The 21,226-nt window shown below is 41.2% G+C and overlaps 1 protein-coding gene across 1 annotated transcript; it reads left to right on the top strand.

The window, feature by feature from the left end:
- Window positions 1–601: 601 nt before the first annotated feature.
- MTUS1 (microtubule associated tumor suppressor 1) lies at window positions 602–16,764 on the top strand (the record flags this gene model as incomplete). Its single annotated transcript, XM_010012896.1, has 8 exons — window positions 602–668; window positions 9,114–9,328; window positions 9,866–9,971; window positions 10,944–11,017; window positions 11,122–11,217; window positions 13,688–13,804; window positions 15,141–15,238; window positions 16,073–16,764. Coding segments are annotated over 8 exons (990 nt in total), but the record flags the coding sequence as incomplete, so codon positions are not given.
- Between the last annotated feature and the right edge of the window lie 4,462 nt (window positions 16,765–21,226).

The raw sequence follows: 21,226 nt of genomic DNA on the forward strand, positions 1-21,226 counted from the left end.
CCTTTCCCCGGCTGAGGGCAGCTTCTAGGCAGAGCAGAGAGATGGGTGCTTCTGCGTGTGTTGAGCACAGATTTGCAATGATTCTCTCAGTATAAAAACCATCATCTGTCTTAATTTTAAGAACTGCCGGCAGTGGGGTGGGTTGTATTCAACTTTGCACAGGGCTGTGCGTTTCCTTCATGGAAGACTGAGCATTTAGCAAAGTTCTTGGGTTTGTGTTTGAGTAAGCTTAAGATAAATATTTAATGCATGCCTCTTTCACATATACTATACTTTTGTGCCCTTGACAGCTATCAGTTGATTTGTTCTGGAGGTTTATATTGCTACACCCATCATAAAATATATAATTAATTGCTGCAAAGTGATTGCAGTGTTATCCTGGAAAAAGCTATTCTTTGTTTTAAAGTGTAACTTCCTTAACAACAGGAGAACATCTGTGTATTTTGTAACAGCAGAGCTGTTATCCTAAATGATTCATTTCTTGGCTTCTTGCTCCTCTTGTTTTCCTACAGAAGACACATAGGTTAATTACTGGAAGGTGCCCTGCTCAGATCACTAGTAACCAAATGTTTGGGTTTGTTTTGGTTTTTTTCCTCTGCAGAGGGAGGAAGCACTGAAACAGCGCAAAGAGTTATCTCAAGAACTGCTTAACCTTCGAGGAGAACTAGGTAAGAGTTTATTTTTGTACCCTTCATGAGAGTAGAAATGCAGCAAAACAGAGCTGCAGAAAGACAGATGCCCTGGTATTGTAATGGCAGTCATTTAATTCCCTGCCTGAGTTCTTCTCAGATGCATTTCTCTGGGGCCTGACAGTGTGACCCCGGGTTCACCGGATTCCTGGCACCGATCTGACTGCGCCTAGCGGGGCCTCCTTGAAAAACATGCGTCTGATGCCCAAAGCACTCGCTTCCTTAAGACTGGGAGGATGGCTGACAGTACACACACTTCTGTTAATCCCTAACTTATTTGCATGCTGTCATCTAGAGAATTGTTGGCAAAAATCCCAAAACCTGTAAAATACGCTGCACAAAATCTACATTTTGCCTTAATGGCTTGCTAGGTGAATGAGTGTAAAATTAACAGAAGGAAATTGCTATCAGGCTAATGAGATTCAGTCTTTGAAGTCATCCTAGTGGACAGCTATAACGTGAAATTAAGCTATTATGTGCAGGGGCTGGTTGTGCCAACTTTCAAGCTTGATTTAACTGCATTTAATGGTAACTTCATGTAACTTGTTTGACCTCAAAGCAGAATCATCTTGTGGAGTGTAAAAAGTCATTGGATTGAAAATTATAGCACTTGAAAGCGAAGCTGGCATTTTACAAAAGCGCACTTCTGTTATGATGAAGCCCCTTTAAAAAAGAGAGAAAGAACAGAAAGCTTTGAAAGCAGAAGTAATACATGTGGAGCAGTTTCAGATACGTCACTTGTTACTGAAAAGTTTGAAGTGTTTATTTTCACATGCTTTGGGAGTATTGCCTCAGACAAACTTGAATGTGAATGTAGGTCTTGTTACATGCAGGTGGTGTATTTAATGCTCAGATTTATTTTTTAGCCCTGGTTAAGGTGGGCATTCCCTGGCAACTACTCAGAGTTGGAAATGTGGTGGGGAGGGAGAGATCTTCACTTCCTCACAGCTGAAGCAATGAGTACAGCTTCTCCGCTTGTCACTATTACTGTCATCCAGTTTAGAGGGTTATGTTAAAATGCAGCTTTTGGGGAGCTTTATTTGGTGCTGCACAAAATTGCAAATGTGTGAATGGGGAGTATTGACAGCAGAGAAAGCCTTACAGCCTGAGTAGGTAGATGGGAGTACCAACGATACTGGAGAAATGCATAGCATTTTCTTTCTCAGGAGCATAGTACTAAAAGGCTGAGGCTTTTCTAGAGGTTGGTGCAAGTCTGGCATCTGCCAAGCTGCAACTTTTAACCTTCTTACTGATGAAGCACCTGGCTTACTGCTCTGCAGTAGTTTCAAGCAGGTTTTGGTAGTGGTGGCTTTGAAAGAGCCTGGCCTTCCTCTGCCTTTGCATCCTTCTGTCCTGCCCTGTGCCAGCCCTGCTGCCTGGGCAGCTGTGTGCCCAGCTGTGCAATGAGCTGCCTGGGGACCTGAGCCAGCTGAAAACTGGTGGCTTGAAGTGCTGTTTTGCCAAAGCTGCCTGGCCTGGCTCAGAGTGGGGCTGGAGGAGCACTGGTGTTGGAGCAGGAAAAAGGGGAGAAGCAGCAGGATGGAGTGTTGTGTCCGCCGTCATCTGCAGCCAACACTTCTTTCACCCTGAAGTGATGACAGAACTAGAGTCTTAGTGTGGAAGTGTGGAAACTGGCTTCTTGCATTCCCACAAGCTTGTGTTAGAAACATTATGAACTAGATTTATTTTTTTTATGTGCATACATGTGACTTTCTAGGCAAAGCCATTTGTTTACATTATAATGAAAATGACTTCATAAGGGCTGCTATAGAGCAGGAAGATCTTTATTCTTCCATGTGCATCTTCAGTATTATTTTGCCTTTATCAACCTAGGTACGATGTTTAGCATTTACTAGGAAAGGGAAAATTCAGCTTAGATGGGCAGGCCAACTTGGGTTTGGGTTGTTTGTTTGTTTGTTTTTGAAAGCTTAGTTCTTTCCAAGGGTGCCTCACTCTTAAATTTGCTTCCTGCAGACTTATTACCTTCCTGCTTTAATTAACAGCCCATATACGAGACTCCTGATGGAAGAATATGCCATTCAGTAGGTAGATAACTAGAAAAAAACCCTTCAAATGCAACAGAGTTTGATGGATGTGTGATGCCCGAGTGCACAGAGCTGTCAGCCAGGGATGCTGGCTGTCGTGCTGCTGGACGAGGTCATCAGCCGTTCCCCTCACGGGGGGATCTTACTGGTTCAGCTCCGCAAGGATCATCGGAATGGCAGCCTCGGGCTCACTTCCCTTTGTGAGCTTTCCAGACCATGGTTTCACTGAAGCATTTATCTTCATGCAGCTCCTTTGTCTTAACCACATCACATGTCTAGCCTGTCTGTACTTCTGAGCCTGTAAAGGGAGTGGATTTAATCACAGAAATTAAAGACTATACAGGTCTTCAGTTCTATCTTGCTTTAAAAAGATGTTTTGGGGTTTTTAAAGTTAAAAAACAAAACAAATTCATGCAGCCAGACCCCATTTGTTGACAAGGCGTGGGAAAAGCATTCTTGTAATGATAGCTTTAGCTAAAAATAATCTATTTAAATACACACCTGCTAATCAGCTTTCTGTTGCCACTGTTAAATGGATATAGCTGAACTTAAGGTTTCCATGGAGTATCTTGATGGAAGTACTGTGAATTTTGATTCACAGTATTACTGAGGCATAGATTGCACAGAAAGTTAAGTACATTTAGAAGCTTATTTTGGCCCTGCAGACATGCATACATGTTCCGTGGGGTCCCGACTGCTGTGTTGTTAATGCCTGATGGTTTGCAGCTTGGGAACAGGCAGTGTAGGAAGAGGAACCAGGTGTGCCCAGCTTAGTGTAATGTCTGTCCTGCAGGTTGCCGCGTTTGAGAGGAATGTGAAGTCACCTGCAGCTGGCAGCCTGCGCAGTTTGGACTCCTCGGTTTCTGAAGCTCCTTGATTTACCTTGCAAAACCAAACTGGCTTGCTCTCAGTGTCTGTTTTGCTGGGTTATTCTCAGTGACCGTTTCTGCCAAAATACCTTTTTGTTTAATGATTTAAATATGCATTATGATCCCAGAATCTGCCCTTTGCAGTGACCGTGTGGCTGTGCAGAGCGCTGGGTGGATGGTTACCAGGCACTGCTTTCTGCTGTCAGCAGCTGGGAACATGTGCAAGGATTAGCAATGATAATGATTTGGGGATGGGCTTTTCCAGAGTTCAGATTCATTAGCAGCCAGGTTCTGATCTTGGGTTTCCTTTAAAACCTCCAGCCACAAGGACTGTGCGGTTTGAATGTAAATGCCTTAGTTCTGAGAGCCTGGAGCAGGTACAGATGCCCTGTTTGTCACCTGTTTCCCTTTGTAATTAAGATGCAAGCTAGTGTGTAAATCATTTCTGGTTACTTGTTTAATTGTGTAAGTAGAGATTGCAAGAGCTGCATGTTTCTGGAGAGGTATGGAATGACTCCTCTAAACTAGTTGTTCTCCAAATTGCTTGAGAGCCTCTTTGCAACCACGCTGGATGTGATCCAGCTCAGTGCTGCTACGGAACTGCAGGTGCAAAGCTGGCTCTGAAAATTGCCACTTGTGAGCCTTTTCCAGTGGGCTGGAGAGAACTGTGCGTACCCAGTGCAGCCAGCCAGGTGCCTGACCCCTCTCCCTTCCCTACATTTGCTGTGTTGCCATTCATAAGCAGTATTTTCTTCAAAATACCTTCATGACATTTTTTATTAATAGATGACCTTTAAAATGTTTTGGAGGTTGGGTTAAAAGAGACTGTTGTGGTTTAGGGACAAATGGAGTGAGTGTGATTTGGTTTTCAGGTTTTGGTGATCCCTAAAAACACCTAATAGAAGGTGGACATTTCTATCAATTATTTGAGGCAGGGCCTAACTTGCCACAAGTCGTACACTTGCCTGCCTGCTCGCACTGTAGTGTTTGTAGCATTAGAGGATAGGAGCTTACTTCCTGGCAGGTGTGTGAATGTTTCACACATGCATTCAAACATACCCGCTTCAGTGTAGCCTACAGCATGTTTTTTTGGTCTACCTGCCTCTTTTCAACTTGGCCAAGAACAAAACCACGAAATGTGGCTTAACATCCTGTAGCGCTAGTCTCATAAAAATAACACCAAGAGAAACTTGGTCATAAACTTGGAAGTCTTTTTTGGTCAAGAATTTCCAGTATTGAGAATCTGCCAAAAACATCAATTAATTGCTAGATAACAATTAAAAGAAAAAATACGGAGAAGGAAATGAGCCTTTGTGTCTACAGTAGACTTAGCGATCAATGGAGCATACACAATAGATCTTGCAGTGTGAAATAACGAAGTTAGAGCAATAAAGTAACACCATGCTAAATACTTGATGTTTGCTGGTAATTACCCCTTTTCACATCCCCCACATCTATTAAAATGCTGCTCGTTTACTGTTCTAGTGACCTCTATTTCAAAATCTCAGTCAGTCTGATGGCTTTTCATAAATCATAACTAGAGCAGTGAAGGACCTAGGCCATTTTATGAAGATAGCTATTGTTTCAAAACAATTTAATTCAGGATTCAAGAAAAAAAGATCCATTATGGTTTATCTTCCTAGAGCTATGGTTATGGTGACCTTTAGGGCATTCCAGTTGAAAAATGTTTTTATGTAAGCAGTTTAGCCATAGGGACTGAATTAGATGATGAATGTTTTATAGCTAGAATAAGAAAAAAGGTAAGTATTGTGAGAAGGAGGTACTGCACCATGTTAAGGTCTTGTTTCTTGGTTACCTCTAGTGAAAATATGAACTAGGTTTCTTGGGGATACTAAGGCAACTGTTGCAGTCCTTTCCTTGTGCTGGTGCTACTGTTCATGTGGTTTGGATCTGCTGCCATTTGCACAATTGCAGGGAGTTGCCACATGCCTGGTTCTCCACAGTTCTCTTTCACAGGCATTTGGTTTTATGGTTTGGCACATACAAAGCTTTGCAGTGAAATGCCCAAGATGCAGGTGGCCACTGCCAACTACTACAAATGAATGTTCATTTTGCACATCAAAACCAGCATTTCTGATCTGAAGATACACTATTACCAAATCTCAGAAACTTCCTGTGGTGGCCAGAGGCTGTGGTTCTGCCCAAAGACTCAGGCTCTTTGTTTAGAATAAGCAGGTGTTAGGAAGTTTAAAATCACAAATTAATATTGCTCCCTGTTGTAATAATACAGGGAGAGACAGTGTTGTCTGATTGGGAGGAGAGGCTGGGACAACCAAGTGGGGGAAAAATATTAATGGCTTTGAGATTTGAATAAAGAAGTAAATCTTTCTTATGGCTGCCAAGTACTCCATTGCATGTGCTCTGTCTTTAGAGCTTAAAACTCTTTAGTGTTACAGATGAGACTGAACAACTTAACGGATAAATGATGGCACATCTCTTCATCTTTATGGCTTGATTTTTTCTCTCAAGTGCTCTTGGACCACTTGTCTCCTGTCGGGTTTTTTTGCTCAAGTTCTGTGGTCTGTTCTAATGCGTGGCATAATATAGATGTGGAATTGCTGAGGGAAGCACTTTCAGAAGGGAAAGGAAGCACAGTAGTTGTGTACACTAACTCTGAAGCGTGCCCTTCAAGTGTCTCTGAAGTTGAAACAGAGATTTTGTGAGTTCTGCTGGAAAAGCACATGTTCCAGTTACAGATTTTAATTCAGAATTAAGCACCAGTTCAATGAGAACTCTTGAGTAGCCATTGAGGTTCATCAGTCAGGAGTTTTGCAGCATCTCCTTGCAGTGTATGGCTTGCCAAACTAAGGAATTAGTTGTCTTTTTCATGGCTTGTCCCTCTGTTAAGGCAAGGTACAGTCCTAAAATACGTGATACGGTCTGGAAAATCACAGGGCTGTGTGAAGTGTTTGCTGCAGACACTTGAATCTCAACTATGGGACAAACTTTGGTTTACTTCTCATGATTTCAAATTGACAGTTCTTCAGCGGGTGCTTTTGCTGAAGCTTGACACGTGCAGTATCTTGCACCAGCATAATACAAGGGGCTCACTGGTTGGGTAGAGAGGTTCTGCTCCTTGTGTGGATGGCAGGGATTCAAGTCAGGCATGCGATGCGCAAGGAAGCATTGGAGCCACCAGCTCTGTGGAGGCCAGGCGTTACCCTCAAGGTAACCCAACATTCTGCAACTACCAGTGCCAGTTTTAACGTTTTTGTTTGCCTTTGTAACATTAGTGTTCTCATGAATGTGAACTGCAAACTGGCCGAACGAGAACTGATGTGTCTGTTTTCTTTGACAAAGGCGTGGTTTGCTATTTGCTTTTTCATGAAGTGTTTTGCATCATCTGAAGTTCTATGTGCTGATGTTTGAAGATAAGATGATAGGCAGCACATTCTTTTGGCTAAATGGAGGCAAACGAATGGCTCTGGCTTTACAAAGAAAGAATTGGATGCTTGCTTCTTCCTTTGTTGGTTTTAAAGTGGAACACTTGAAGCATTGTGCTACAGTTAATCACAAATGAGGCATGAGTTGCCTGCTTCTCAGCTAAACTACTCTTACTTGGCTCAGTAAGTAAGGGTCAGATGCATTCTGCATGTGGTTGACTGTTTAATACCTGTTTGGCTCACTGCCTGGTTCCTTGCATCGTAAAATAATGTCCCCTATCTATGACGTATCCTCTTCCCCAAAATGTGACAATGAGGAGCAATAGGTTCAGTAACTTTAAGCCATTGCAATGTGGTAAAGTGATGCTAACTTTTTAAATTTTTTTTTTCCCCCCAAAGGCAGGAGTTACTCATTTGTGGAAGGAGTAAAGACAAGGCAATAAAACCCTTTCTTGGTGGTGGTATAGGAAGTATAAAAACTGTGAGATCTGCTTGGCTCGCACAGAATGTTGTGGTACCTTTCATTGAGCCTTTAGTTGCATTGTTGCCAGTCATGGGATGCGGAGCTTGGCTTAAATCTGCCCTGATCAGCAGCTCTCTCACACAGACCTAGTGCAGAGCTAAGCCTGCTGTTAAAACTGATCGAGGTAGACACACACACACAGATTGATTCACTTGCAGTCCAGCTCACGCTTTTACACTCTCTAGGTCAACTGCAGGTTCTGAGTGATGGCAGGAGGGCCAAGACTTATTTAAGTTCCCTTAAAAGAGAGTGCTGGTATCATTCATCAAGTTACTTGCACTTAATGAGCTGTAGCAAAGAAGGAATCCAACACGTGTGTAACTTGAGGCGCTCTGCAGTGGCAGGCTGCTTTCCCTAGAGCAGAGCCCAGTGCTGCTCCGGGAATTGGTCCTTGAAGACACTGTGATTTATGTGTGTTAAGGTTCAGACGTAGCTGTAACAAGAACTTACTGTACCGCCTGTACCAAAATCCTTGAATCTTCCCATGCTTTTACACAGAGTTCATATTCGGACTGTTAAGGCATTGTGCCAAGTTGCTATAAAGGGCACGTACGCATGACTTGTCCCCTATTTGACTGAAGATCAAGTTAACGTTTTAGTTGATTTTTCTCTTCAAGCAGACACTCATCAGACTAACTTATTTTCAACCCAGGCACTACAGTTTATATAGAAGCAGTTTTGCTTAAGCTCAGTGACCCCACACTCGTGTTGGAGGTCCCGCTCCACCTTGCTTCCAGGCTTTGGGTGCAGCTGGAACTGCATGAGGCGCTTGCTCCAGTCCTATTAACAATAGGAAAGTGACTCCTCCTACTTGGGCCTGTCTGGCTGGAGTTGGGAATGCTACATTTCAAACTTGAAAGTACAAGTTACTAACTTAAGTTCTGTCTTGTAATCAGGTGCAGATCTGTGGGGACAAACCTAGGCAGTCGTCTTAACTGGCCAGTGTTAATATAAATGTGAAGAGAATTACGCAGCATTTCTTTCTCTTGATACTCTTTCACTTACTGCCTGAAACTGTTCTGTCTCTCACATATTTAAATCTCTCAGGTACATGCCTGTTAGCATGTTTCAGATCGGCAGTTCTGTATTGGGCAGCCCAGGTCAGGCTAGAATTGCTTCTCTGCCACGTGTCTGAGTGTAACATGTTGAGTGGATGGTCTTCAGGACATTAAGACTTTCAAATCTAGCTAAGTGGTTTATATATCAAAAAGTGAAGTACTCTGATAAATATGCTTCTGAAATGGGATCAAATTAGGTGAAGTAGCAAATCCAATTAAATTTTTACTGGAGCACTCCAGTGTCTCTTGAGACATTCATTCCTTTTTGTCATAACAAACTGTCACACTTGTGCTTTCTGTACGAGTTCCTGGCTTAACTAGATTCAATTAATTTTCAGCATAAGAAACACTGAATTCAGTATTTTTGCAAAGATCTTTCCATGTGTCCTTGGAGGAGGCACTGATTTCATGGATAAATTATGTTTGCCTATGTATAACCATGTTGCTGTGCAGTGTTCACTACCCTTAATACTTGCATCGCATTGAATTTGATCCAATTGCTTTTTTCTTTTTTGACATCTTTAGTAACCACTTCTGCAGCTTGTGAGAAATTGGAAAGAGACAGGAATGAACTGCAAGTTGCTTATGAAGGGTTTCTGCAGAAGTTAAACGAGCAACATCACAATGATTTGGCTGAGCTGGAGGAGAGGCTTAAGCAGTTTTACACCGCAGAATGCGAGAAACTCCAAAGTATATGCATTGAAGAAGCTGAAAAGTACAAAGCGCAACTCCAGGAGCAGGTTTGTAACCTTCGAAGTAGAAGTGTCCCCTAGCAATTGCTTTCTGCTATACGGGAGCCTTCACAGAATGGTGGGTTTGCCAATAATGGAGTTATTTTTAATCTAATGTGAAACTCCACTTTGTTGCAACTATGACTGTATTACTGCACTAAGCTGTCCGGATCTTACGCTTGTGTTTAAACGTGGTGGAGATTCCTTGTGTTCTGCAAACCTCAGTGACTTACAGACCTCCACTAGATATTTGAGGCAGCTTGAGTTTTAAGACTTACAGAAACGCACCTGGCTTGGAGCTTCCTTTGCTACAACTCCATGTGTGCAACAGATGCATACATCAACCTGTTGGTAGTGGTAAACTAAGATATTGTTCTTATCGATTAAGTGTTGTATGTGGCTTAGCTTCTCCTGTGAACATCTGTTAAGTGCTTCCTAGACCATTTAAAATGCACTCAACGTACTGCAAAAGTCTTAGGAACAATACTTGAAATGAGGCTTAAGTTGACACATGTAAGCGGAAAAAATCATGTTGTCATGTTGCAGGTGGACAATTTAAATATCACACATGAAAACTTTAAGCTGGAACTTGAAAAGAGCCACTCGGAAAAAGTAGAGGAGCTGAAAAAGGAGTATGAAACCTCTTTCTCAGGCAAGTATTTTGCATTCAAATATATATGCTTTAGTACTGCTAGTCACAAACAGAAATATTCAGGCTTTTCCATCAATGTGTCCACTACATTGTTCTTGGCAGTCAGCTACCTTTAAAAACCCTGGCTGAATTCCTTCATTTGGAACTCAGCAAGTCTCATTTTACACACAGAAATAACCATGACCCTGCTTTAGATGAATGAAACTTTGAAAGCTGTTTAAGAGCGGAGATGACTTTTTCTTTCAGTAATAGGTGTCTGAATTGCAGTCTGCTCTCAAAATCTCAGCTTAATGAGTAATTGCTCCCACCCCCTAAGTTCTATAAGGAGCACCTCAGAACTGAAATAGAGAGTAAGTAGTGTCGTGTGCTTTCCAGACTGACTTGGGAATGTTGAGAAATACTACGCGCTGCTTACAGTCTACTGGGGCAAAGGTGGTTTATCAGGGAGGGAGTGGTGAGTGTGCTCAGTGTTAAACGGCATTGCATCTCATTGATGCTTTCCGTCCTCCCTCCAACTCCACTGATAGCCAAGTTTCCAGCAATACTTTTGCATCATCAAAACTGGTGATGGTTCCTCTGCAGTCAAAGAGCCAGCTCCACTGCGTGGCACCTCCGGAGTGGGAAAGGAAATGTTTTACTAGAAGCTTGCAGGAAGGCACTTTCAGCTTTTGTGGTGTTTCCCTTCAGAAACTCAGCTTTTGTCAGATGTGGCTCCTACTGAATGCATGGAGCCGAATGCTTTTGGCATTGACACACTGTCAGCTAATGAAATAGATACGAAAGGGGGCAATCAACAAATGGGAAGCAGCAATAAATCTGATACTTCGTACATGCTTTGGATGAGTGGATGATAAATATTCTTTCTGTGCTGTCACTGACTGCATCTGTGCATATGTGTACTGGCTGGCTTTTCAACAAGAATCTTCATGTCTTATGTGGTATTAAAAATCCACAAAAATTAATTTGTTGCAGAGCTCAAGAGTGCTCATGAATCTGAAAGGAAGTCGCTTGAAGATTCCTTTACGGAGAAGCAGGAATCACTAGAGGTTTGTTAAGGGTTGGGGTCATTGCAACAGTCTGAAACTGAAGAGGCAGTTTGGAGATGTGCACCGAATTCTTGCCCTAACTATACCCTGTCTTCTCATTTCAGAAGAAAATCGATGAATTGAAATGTGAAAATGACTCTCTGAGTGAGAAGTTGAAATTAGAAGAGCAAAAACAAGTAGCCAAAGAAAAAGCCAATCTTGTAAGTCTTGATCTTCAAAAGTAATGCAGATGAGCAGATCTTGCAAGCTTGGGTTTATTTGATTGCATGTGAAAGGTTTAGCAATCAAGACTTCCGGGGCACCCATACTTCATTTTATGTAGATGGCTCACCTGCCAGAAGTTTCTCTCAAGCACTACAATGTTGGGTATGAACTTTACCATTATAAATCTGTGAAGCTGTTGGTCAGTGGTGTAAGTTATAGCCCAAGTTAAATTGAAGACCTACACGCACACAGAACCATAGCTGTCTTCTGGGCAGTCATTAAATGTTCTAACAGTGCTGTGCCAGTGTGGGGGTTTATATCACTATGGCAAAACTCACCTCTTGTGCTTGAGTCTTTAATGCATTTATTCAAACATTGGTTTATTGCTGACTTATCCTTCAGGTAAACTTTCATTTTGTCCTGCCTTTCATCCCAAGGCTGCTGTTTTCTGTGACACTTCTGAGTTTGCAGCATGCTCTGAGCGAGCTTTCTCATGCACTGGGAGAGTTAGACACAAAAATGGTTATCTTTCTAGTTACCTGGAAGTAACTGGAATACCAGTAGTGTTGCTTATCCCACCAAGAGAAATTCCATGCATAAAACCTCACTTGGAATGCCTCTAGTAGAAGTTGCCCTAGTTTTCTCTGGAATTTGTATTTTTCTCTCTAACGGCTTACTCTAGCAGCAGGATAGAGCTGCTGCAGGAAGAATCTCCAACCATGTTATGTTGCTGTAGTTGGGCAAGATGATACCAAAGAGACCCTGTTGTACGCTGCGTTTGAGAGTTTGAACTGTATTCCCTACGCATGCTCAGGTGTTTAATTAAAGGAGCAATAGCCTTCACATAGCTGCAAATGCACGTGGCCTCCTGATGGCATCATAAGCTTGAGGCTTTTCTATGGAAGAATACCAGTTTGACCCAGTATTCTTCTGTACTAAACACAAATGCTGCACTATCAGAATTGCCATTAGCCCTCGGAAGGCAGAGGTGTGTTTCCAGCTCTCCAGTCTTACTTGGTGTCACTGGATATTCCCAGCTTTTGTGCTAAAATCTTAGGTAGGTCTTTCAGTCTTTTTGTCAGGCTCTCTGTTCTACTGTGAGTAGCTAATGTGGTGGCTCAGATTTAACTTCAAAAAGACATTTTAAGACCACTAGGGCAGAGAAAGGAAAGAAAACAATAACTTTAGAACATACTGTAAGCTGCATTTAAACTTCTCAGGATCTTTTTTTTCTTTTTTGCCAGCTTCTAGATTCCCTATAAAGCCACAAAAGGGAGGAAAGAACAAGTTGTCTGCTTCTTCCTCCAGGGCAGCACCACACACCCCACCCTCACCCACACTTCTGTTCAGAAGCAGGAATTCAACAAGAATCACTAATGCTACAGTCCTCAAAAACAGGCAGGGGAATGAAGTGTGTAGGTGATGAGGCCTTGTTACCTGCGAGAGGTGCTGGCCCTGTCCTGGTGGGACTGTGCCCCACAAAACAGCAGGCATTGCCCTCCCAGCCTTGGGTTTCTGACACAGCAGTGAAGCTGTTACTCAACGTGGTACACCAATATTCTTACCCAAATATGCTGAAACAAGTTCTGTTTGTTTTTAAAGATAAACTCAGTTACACAACACACTTAATCACCGGTTAATTTCTTTGTGTTCCACTACCTGGAAAGGGACTGACACTTGCTTTATTTCTCTCAATTTCCTAATTTTTGCCTGTGACTTTGCCTTTGACATGCAGAGAATGTTGTTTACTCTGCAGTGTTTGAATGGGTCCTTAGTCTGGAGAAGAGGTCCTTGAGGAAACCAGATCTGACCCTGTCCTGTCCCCCTCCTCCTCTCAGAAAACAACAAAACATAGTGGAAATAGCCCTAAGTTTCTGTACTGTGGAGTACATGGATGTACAGCAGGGCGATTGCATTGCTGGGCTTTAAGAAGAATGTAAACCCAAGAATTTTCAATTTCCACTTATGAACCAGTGACCTTCAGACTCAAACCAGGGAAAATCAGATGCAGTCAGGTCCACAGCTCTCAATTTCTGGTGCTTTTTGAACTATTCCAGTGTCTGAAAACTCTTCAAATGTTTATTTGTAATTACTTCTTGGGATGGGTTATGAGTAATATGAAATAGATTTTGGAACTCCTAGCCTTAAAGGGAGCCTTGGGGCACTCCTGCAGAACAAGTTTTGCTGTGACAGCTTTAGTGCCTGGCTTTGACTTACAAAGGTTTCCATGTTTGTGCATGAAGTGTTCTCTGAACAGCACCTAAGGAGAACTGCAACCGTCTACCTACACTGAGGGACGCAAAATCAGAGGAGAAAGTGATACCAGACCTTTTTTATTCTAAACTTGCTTGGAAAAAGTAACTGTTGTTACTGTATTTATTTTCTTGCTCTTTCTAAATAGCAGTGAAACACTTAAATTGTTCCTAAAATCCAGGGTACTAAGCAAACTCTGTGTAAACCTTTCAGAAAAACCCGCAGATTATGTACCTGGAACAGGAGCTGGAGAGTCTGAAAGCAGTGCTGGAGATCAAGAATGAGAAACTCCACCAGCAGGATATAAAGCTAATGAAGATGGAGAAGCTGGTGAGTTTTCCTTGGGTTACCATGTCTGAGTTGTGTTTGATAATGAACTCGGGTTGGTCAGGCTTATGCACAAGCATCAATTCCTTTGTTTAAAAGGAAACATGAAACAATGATGGGACATGTTCACACTGCATGTTGTTCAATTACATCTGCGTCGGGCTGTAGGATGAAGAGGGGGAAGGAATCACCAGATGTTGTGAACGACCTTTTAGACTCTTAAAACAACTACTGGTTTGCATAAACTATTGCTAGGTTTAGTCCAGGGTTATCTGGGAGCCTCTTCCACATCTCCTTTCCTCTTCCTTCTCTTCTCCTTCAACCCCTAGGGAAAAAAATACTTACCTACTATGTTTGCTTGAGTGCTATGGAAGATGGATTGCACTGTCAGGAAAACATTAACATGGAAATGATCCTCAGTAAAGAAGAAGAGGTCAAATATGAAATTGAATGTTTTCACCTAGAGTTAATTAGCTTCATTAAGGTCAATCATTTTAGCTGTTATCTTTAAGCCATTTGTTTGGCTGTGTGGATTTGCTCCTGATCCGTGCATAATTCCACATGAAAATCAATTTGGGGGGCAGAATATGTAATTATGTGGCATGCTCTAGTTTGTGGCAGGACAGGGTCCTTACCCTGGAAAGGGCTGTTGAACACTGCTATAATGCTTGCTTAAACAGGATTTTAATGGAGAAGTACAGAAAGACTTTTGGATAAGCAGGAATATGTTCATGTCAGTTGTTTGGTATTGTACAGCATCATATGTTGCCGTGGTCTACAGTTCCCGGTAAATCACTAGTAAACCTTCATCTTTTCTGATAGGTGCTGGTCACAGTATAAAATCCTTGGACCGTCCAACCATTTAATCCCTATTTGCTCCTCTACTTTTGATAACATCCTGCAGCAATGAAGTGGAATCAGCAGAGCAGCCAGGAGAGCTGTTTCCACAGGGGAGCTGTTGAATTTGTCAGATGAGCACGTGGGTTCTCAACAGTCTTCTGCCTGCAGCAGCTTCTAAAACTGCTGCCCGCTGCTGGCAAAGGTTTCTAGAACATGCTGGTTAACTAGTATATCCTCCATCTAACCCTCCTTTGCTGCCATCTGATCAGCACAAGGGGCAAAATGCCAGTGTTATGCAAGGATCAGGTATGCAGGATCTGTTTGATTGTTACAGAACATGAAGCCACGATAGCAGGTCTGCCTCACGTTACTCCAGGCTTTTGCACTTACTGTAACAAGATCTGCAAACTCCAGATTATGAACGTCTGTGATAGCTCAGTCACTATCTTGATGAGTGTATGCATGAATTTTATTTTAAACTGTGACCTTTTTTCCTAAGCTGGAGAACAACACAATCCTAATGGATAAATTAAAGAAAGTTCAGCAAGAAAATGAAGAATTAAAAGCTCGGATGGACAAACACATGGAGCTTTCAAGGTGAAAAATATCTGTGAACTTTCAGATGTTGTTATGAACCAGGAGAAGGTGTTTCTGTGACCAGAGAGAAAATTCTGTTTCATTAGTGACTGGGATTTTGTGGTACTCTGTAAAAGAACACATCCCTTTCTTCCCCACTTGTATCTTTGCACATGTGCATTCCTATGTAGAACAGGCAGGAACAGATCTTGAGGGATTAAAGCCTCGCTGTGTTGTTCAGTGCCCCAAAACAGTATTTTGGGGAAGAAAAGTCAACTCAAAATATCATCTTACCATGGACTGGCTCTTTAAGCATTACAGGCTTGTGAGCTAAACCTGTTTTATTTTTAACCATGTCAGTTGAGTGATGTGTCCCCAGTTTAGATCAGTGAAAAGACTGCTGTGTTTTATTAGCAATAATAGGAATATCTGACATGAATGAGTCCAGTGTTCTCCCAGCTTCACCTACTGCTTAAATGGATAGGCAAATTCTTCCAGTTTGAAGGAATCTACAGAAATGCAGCCTCTAGGTACAGCTGAGCCTGCAACAAGACCTGAAGGTTCCAGGATGGCCATTTAAAAGCATCTGTCCTTGCAAGTAGGGCAAGTCTTGCTTTTCAGATGCTTTTTCTGGCCTTCAGGGATGTTTCTTACTGGGATTTTCTCCTGCTTTCTGCAAGCTACCATTTAAATCTAGCAAGGATGAGAACAAGGTAAATCCTCCTTTTAGGGAAATAAAGTAGTTGTAAGCCAAGCAGGAGTCTATGCAGTTTCAAACCTTTCTTTAGCAGTTAAGTTCAATACCATAACCTCCAACTTGGGTTCTGTGTTCTGATGTAAATGTTATGTTTGCAGGCAACTTTCTACAGAGCAAGCTGTTCTACAGGAGTCGCTAGAGAAAGAATCAAAAGTGAACAAGCGCCTGTCAATGGAAAATGAAGAACTGCTGTGGAAGTTGCACAATGGTGACCTATGCAGCCCAAGAAAACTGTCTCCCAGTTCTCCATCTGTGCCTCTTCAGTCCCCACGGAATTCTGGTAACTTCTCTAGTCCTACTGTATCACCAAGATGACATCTCTTGAGAGAAAGAGGGGATTGAAATTCATTTGTGATCTACGGAACCAATCCTCACTTCAGTCACAGGAACAAGAGCTGTATTAGCCAAATATGGCAACTAAACGTAACTGGAAACTATTTGGTGCAGAAGTGGTGGTAAGAGACTGAGAATATGGGAGTAAGACATTCATGTTGCTCTTCCCAAAAGACTTGTTTATGACCTCTATGGACATTGTTGCACAAAGCACTTACAGAGCAAGGAAAGACTTGTTCATTGCCTTTTCACCTAATTATAAGGAAAAGCTCAGGGGCTTAGAGATAAAGATCACCACCTTTATAATACGTTCCTTATCACAGACACTTTTTTTAAGGCTGTGTGTATGCGTGTGTGCGTGCGTGTGCTGTGGGTGGAATGGATGTCACACACTGTGCGTGTGTCTAATGCTGCCTTCTTTGCTGTGTACGTAATAAAGGATAAAAGCTGAAGACTATACATTGATGTGTACTTCCTTAACGCTGTTGTCAGTATGCATGCTTTTAGCAGAGAGTCCCTCACCTGGGAATGAGGAGAAACTGCCACTAGTCCTTAGGTTAGTTTCCTTTATCTTTCTGACTTTGGGTCAGTAAGAAAAAGGCCTCAAAAGCTTTGTCAACTGACTTATTAGTGTCTTGGCTGACCTGAGTATGCAACTCTGAATTAATTTTAAAACCAAACTGAACTGCAGCCATAGTTTGCATGGATTCTCAGTTTAATATCCATGCACAACTCTGCCATTTACAAGGAGACCTTTTTTTGCAGCATACAGTGGATTTTGGCTTTCAAGCCACAGGGTTATAGTCAGAACCATGGTAGCCCTCAAGGTCAGAAGTTACCAGTTGAGTTGCAGGTGTGGAAACCTAGATCTTTAACTGTACCTGCCGAAAAACAGCATGTCCACTGCTGAGGATAAACTAGATTATAGAGATTTGAAAGCCAAAGAGAAAAATGCAGTAATTGTCATTAGGTGTATTCTTATATCAGTTCTCAAGAAGAATCTGAAGTAATCTGTGAGTTCCAATATATCTGGTAACACACTTCGCCTTTTTAAGCATTAGCATTTATATTAACATTCTTCAGGGTTGGCTAAGTTCACCTGAGGAGAAGGTGGAAGTGATAGCCATGTATTTAGCTTGCTAATTCTGCCACAGCTTCCCTTTAGATTGCAGGATATCAGTGTGTTGCCAGTTCATGTGGCAAAAGATCCTATACAAGAGATTCTGTGAAGCAGAGAAAAAAAAATTGTCCTGGCTGCTGGAACTGGAAGCTGAGTGTCATTGTGCTCGGCTTCAACAAGGTAATCACGTAGCCTTGATACACCCTTAGTCAGACCTGTTTAAGATGTCTACATTATACCTACTAAACACAGGTTCAGCTTCAAATCAGTATTACAAAACAGCATCTGACAAGCTTGCAATAGCTTGGGGTTTACAGCACCACTTCCAGGCCCATTGGTACATGACTGCCTAGCTAATGCTGTTAGCCAGCTCTGCTAGTAACTGTTCTGGTAAATGGCATCTGCTGAGTTTTCCTCTTTTTCAGTAGCTTGGGGACAGGAATGAAGGGGGCAGAAAGTGTTTGGGTAACTCAGCTGGAGAACCACTTCAAACTGTTCTGCCCAAGACTTGAAAAATCTTGGCTAGTAATGAAGAACACAAAGATATAAAGATGACTGTTGTTAACAGGGCTCATACAGTAAGTAAAACTTGTAATATACTTAAACTTGTGATTGACTATTTAATCATTAAATTTACTTAATTTTCCATAATGCGCAAGCTAAGGGTACCATTTCTATGGAACATTATGCTGTCTTTTAATCCTCTGTAAGGCACTATACCACTTGTTAGTGGTGTCAGTACTTACAATGTTTTCTAGGGGTTTCAAATTTAACTATGAAGATCCTCTGCGGGCTGCAACTGGGCTTAAAGTGTATCTATCTTGGAACATTCTTATCTTCTATGGTCAAAGAGATCTGATTAATTACATGTATTTGAGCTGAATGCTTAAATAAATTCTTTTGTACCGACTGAAAGGTTTTTCTCCTGCTTCTGTTAATCACAGGATCTTTTAATGGAAGGAGGAGGAACGTTCCTCCAAGTACTAACAACTCTTAGTACCTGCTCAGCACAGCGGAACACCAATAGTGAAGCATCACTGCACAAATTATTAATGTTCAGCTAACCCTTAGAAAAATTTAACCTTGCAAATCTAATGTAGGCAGAAGTTACATAGAGCTTGCTTGTGATTATTAGTAACTCAAACTGAGTTGGGTGTTAAAAAAATAAAAGAAAGGACAATGCAGGTAGCATTACAGAATTAAGTGATAATAAAACACTTGAGTACAGTTGGCTTAATATAGGGACCTAATGTGCATCTGCCTGGTAAAGACATCCTACAGGACTTGATTTTTTTTATGTGAGAAGCCACATAGAGTTCAGCAGTCTAACAGGTCCTGTCACAAGAATGGTTATCTAGCCATATGTAAGATCTTTATTGTCTTGGTTGCAATGTTAGTGCCTCAAATGAAACATGCAAGGAGATTGTGTATGAATGTTCAAAGATCAAATACACTGTGCCCCTTCCTGAAACAGCAGAGGAAAGCTTATCCTGCTTACTACTACAGAAAAGTAAGTAAGTGTGTCACGATAAAGAATACCAAGACTGGTAATTTGTTGATAGTTTTCCTCCGCAACACAGGAGCCTCTTCACCTGTGAGCCTCTTCACCTCTAAACCTCTTGGCAAGTAGAATCTTTAATGGTCTGACAAAGAAATGAAGAATCCTTTTATACAGGAATCAGACTGAAGAAATACATGGTTAGTGTTTGCCCTGTTGGTTCAAAAGTATTAAATAATTCTGTTCATCTGTAAGCATCACTTCAGTATTTTTCTCTGTTTGAGTATTAATATGTCAAGCTTTAACTTGAATACCATGTGTTAGCAAAGGCTTTGTTTGATCCAGTAACTTGTACACATTTCTTGATTATTTCTTTAGAATAAAGTTTCCTTCAATGAAAAGCTAGAAACCTGCTACCATAAATACATGCCAAAGGTCTAGTCCTAGTCAAGCAATTAAACAAGTGGTTATCTTCAGGTACTAAGCCATAACTAGTAGTTACCACTGTAATACTACATTTCAAAGTAAGTTAGTTACATTTATATCTGTACCAAATAATTTCTAGCTATTCAAACTATTCATAATATAGTTCACTTCCGTACTTTTCTTTTTATGAGTTTTGCAGTTAAATTTGGGGTAAATCATTTCCTTATGCTAACTGAAGACTTGAAGCTTCCCATTACAAACACCAAAGACACTTGCAGGAAATTCCTTCTAGACAGTGAGTAACCACTGATCTCTAAAACTCCAGTTGCCTGACAGCCAGGAAATCATTGAGGGCTGAGCTGGAGTTAGAGGTCATCAAAAAGTTGGAATAATCATTGAACCCTTAAGAAACAAATACCAATTGTCCATTGCTGCTGCACCTTACCTTAGCAGAGCGGTGGCCAAGGGATGCAAGTTGAAATAATAGTGGCAGGTCTAGGCATGTGACTTTGACAAGTCAACTTACTTAAATTTAATTTCTCAGGCTTCATTCTCTTCCCTTGTGTCACGGTTCACTTATGTGGAAATATGTAATTGCATCAACGTAAAAAAAGAATGAGGCCTGCCCAGGAGGCTATTAGTAAAATAAGAACTATGTAAAACACACAGTAAACTAATTTTCAGTGTTTACAATTATGAACATTATTTTGATGTTTGCAGTGGGGGAAACCAAACACCAAAAATTCTTCCTTAAAGGCATTGCTTCTGTACCTGTAATCAGTCTTGAGACTTGGTTGTCATTGGTACACATAACCATTGCACCCAAGGGTCACTACTCAAGCAATGATGCAACAATGCATTTGCATCAGCTTTTCCTCTCCTGCTAAACTGTCACCAAGGAAGTGATGCTACCCCATGATCTGCTCTGCTGTTGAACCAGCCTGAACAGGTGACACATCTCCCATTTGTTTAGCTATGTTAAAGGAAATCAGTTACTGATTTGATTGTATTGGAAGCTGTAGCTTACACGGATTCCATACTTGAGGCTAGGAAGAAAAAAAAAAAAACATTGCCAAAACTAGGTGTTACCAGGTTCTTTCCTCTTCTCTGGAATGTCTCTTTCACTGCATTGGTAACTAAACCCAGGATGAGAGCAGCAGTTGCTTATTTATCCAGATGTAGTTCTGTGTAAATGAAACATCTTTTTTTTTTTTTTTTTCCTAAGAAACATCAGGTTTTTCCTACGAAACATCAGTTTTCTAAGTAAATTAATACAATCAAGTTACACTTGTTATTAACCTGAGAAGAGATTCTGCTGTGTAATCAAACATTATTCTAATGTTGTATTTGTTGGTTGTTGGGGTTTTTTCTGTATATGATACTACATAAATAAATGCAATTTTTTCCTTTAGCAAACACGCTGTTACATGATTAGTAAGCATAACACCATACATCTACTGAGGAGTGAACTCTTAGTAAGCTACATAGTGTGAGGTTGTAAGAATGCAACAACATAAGAAAAATCCGACATAGCCAACTTCTTACAAGTCTCTAGAAGCGCCTTCCAGCACCTTAATATGTATTTGGTATTAATCTTCCCCAAGAATGAGAATTCTGTGTGTTTGTCTTTATACATATATGAAATGCAAACACACACACATGTACATTTTCACAATATTCAGAAATTTAATTAATCTTGCAAAATAATCATTTGCTTATTGGCTAATTCTATAAGAAGAGGTGTTTTTTGTTTGGGTTTTTTGTGGTTGTTGGTGTTGTTTTAAACATGTACAGTACTCAACTGTAAAATTGCACAGCACCAGAAGAGCTAGACCTGCTTGGTGAGTTTTTGAGGATATTTAATATCCTCTCAGT

This window comes from Nestor notabilis, unplaced genomic scaffold, assembly GCF_000696875.1.
Source record: "Nestor notabilis isolate BGI_N333 unplaced genomic scaffold, ASM69687v1 scaffold8244, whole genome shotgun sequence".
NCBI classification, from domain to species: Eukaryota; Metazoa; Chordata; class Aves; order Psittaciformes; family Psittacidae; genus Nestor; species Nestor notabilis.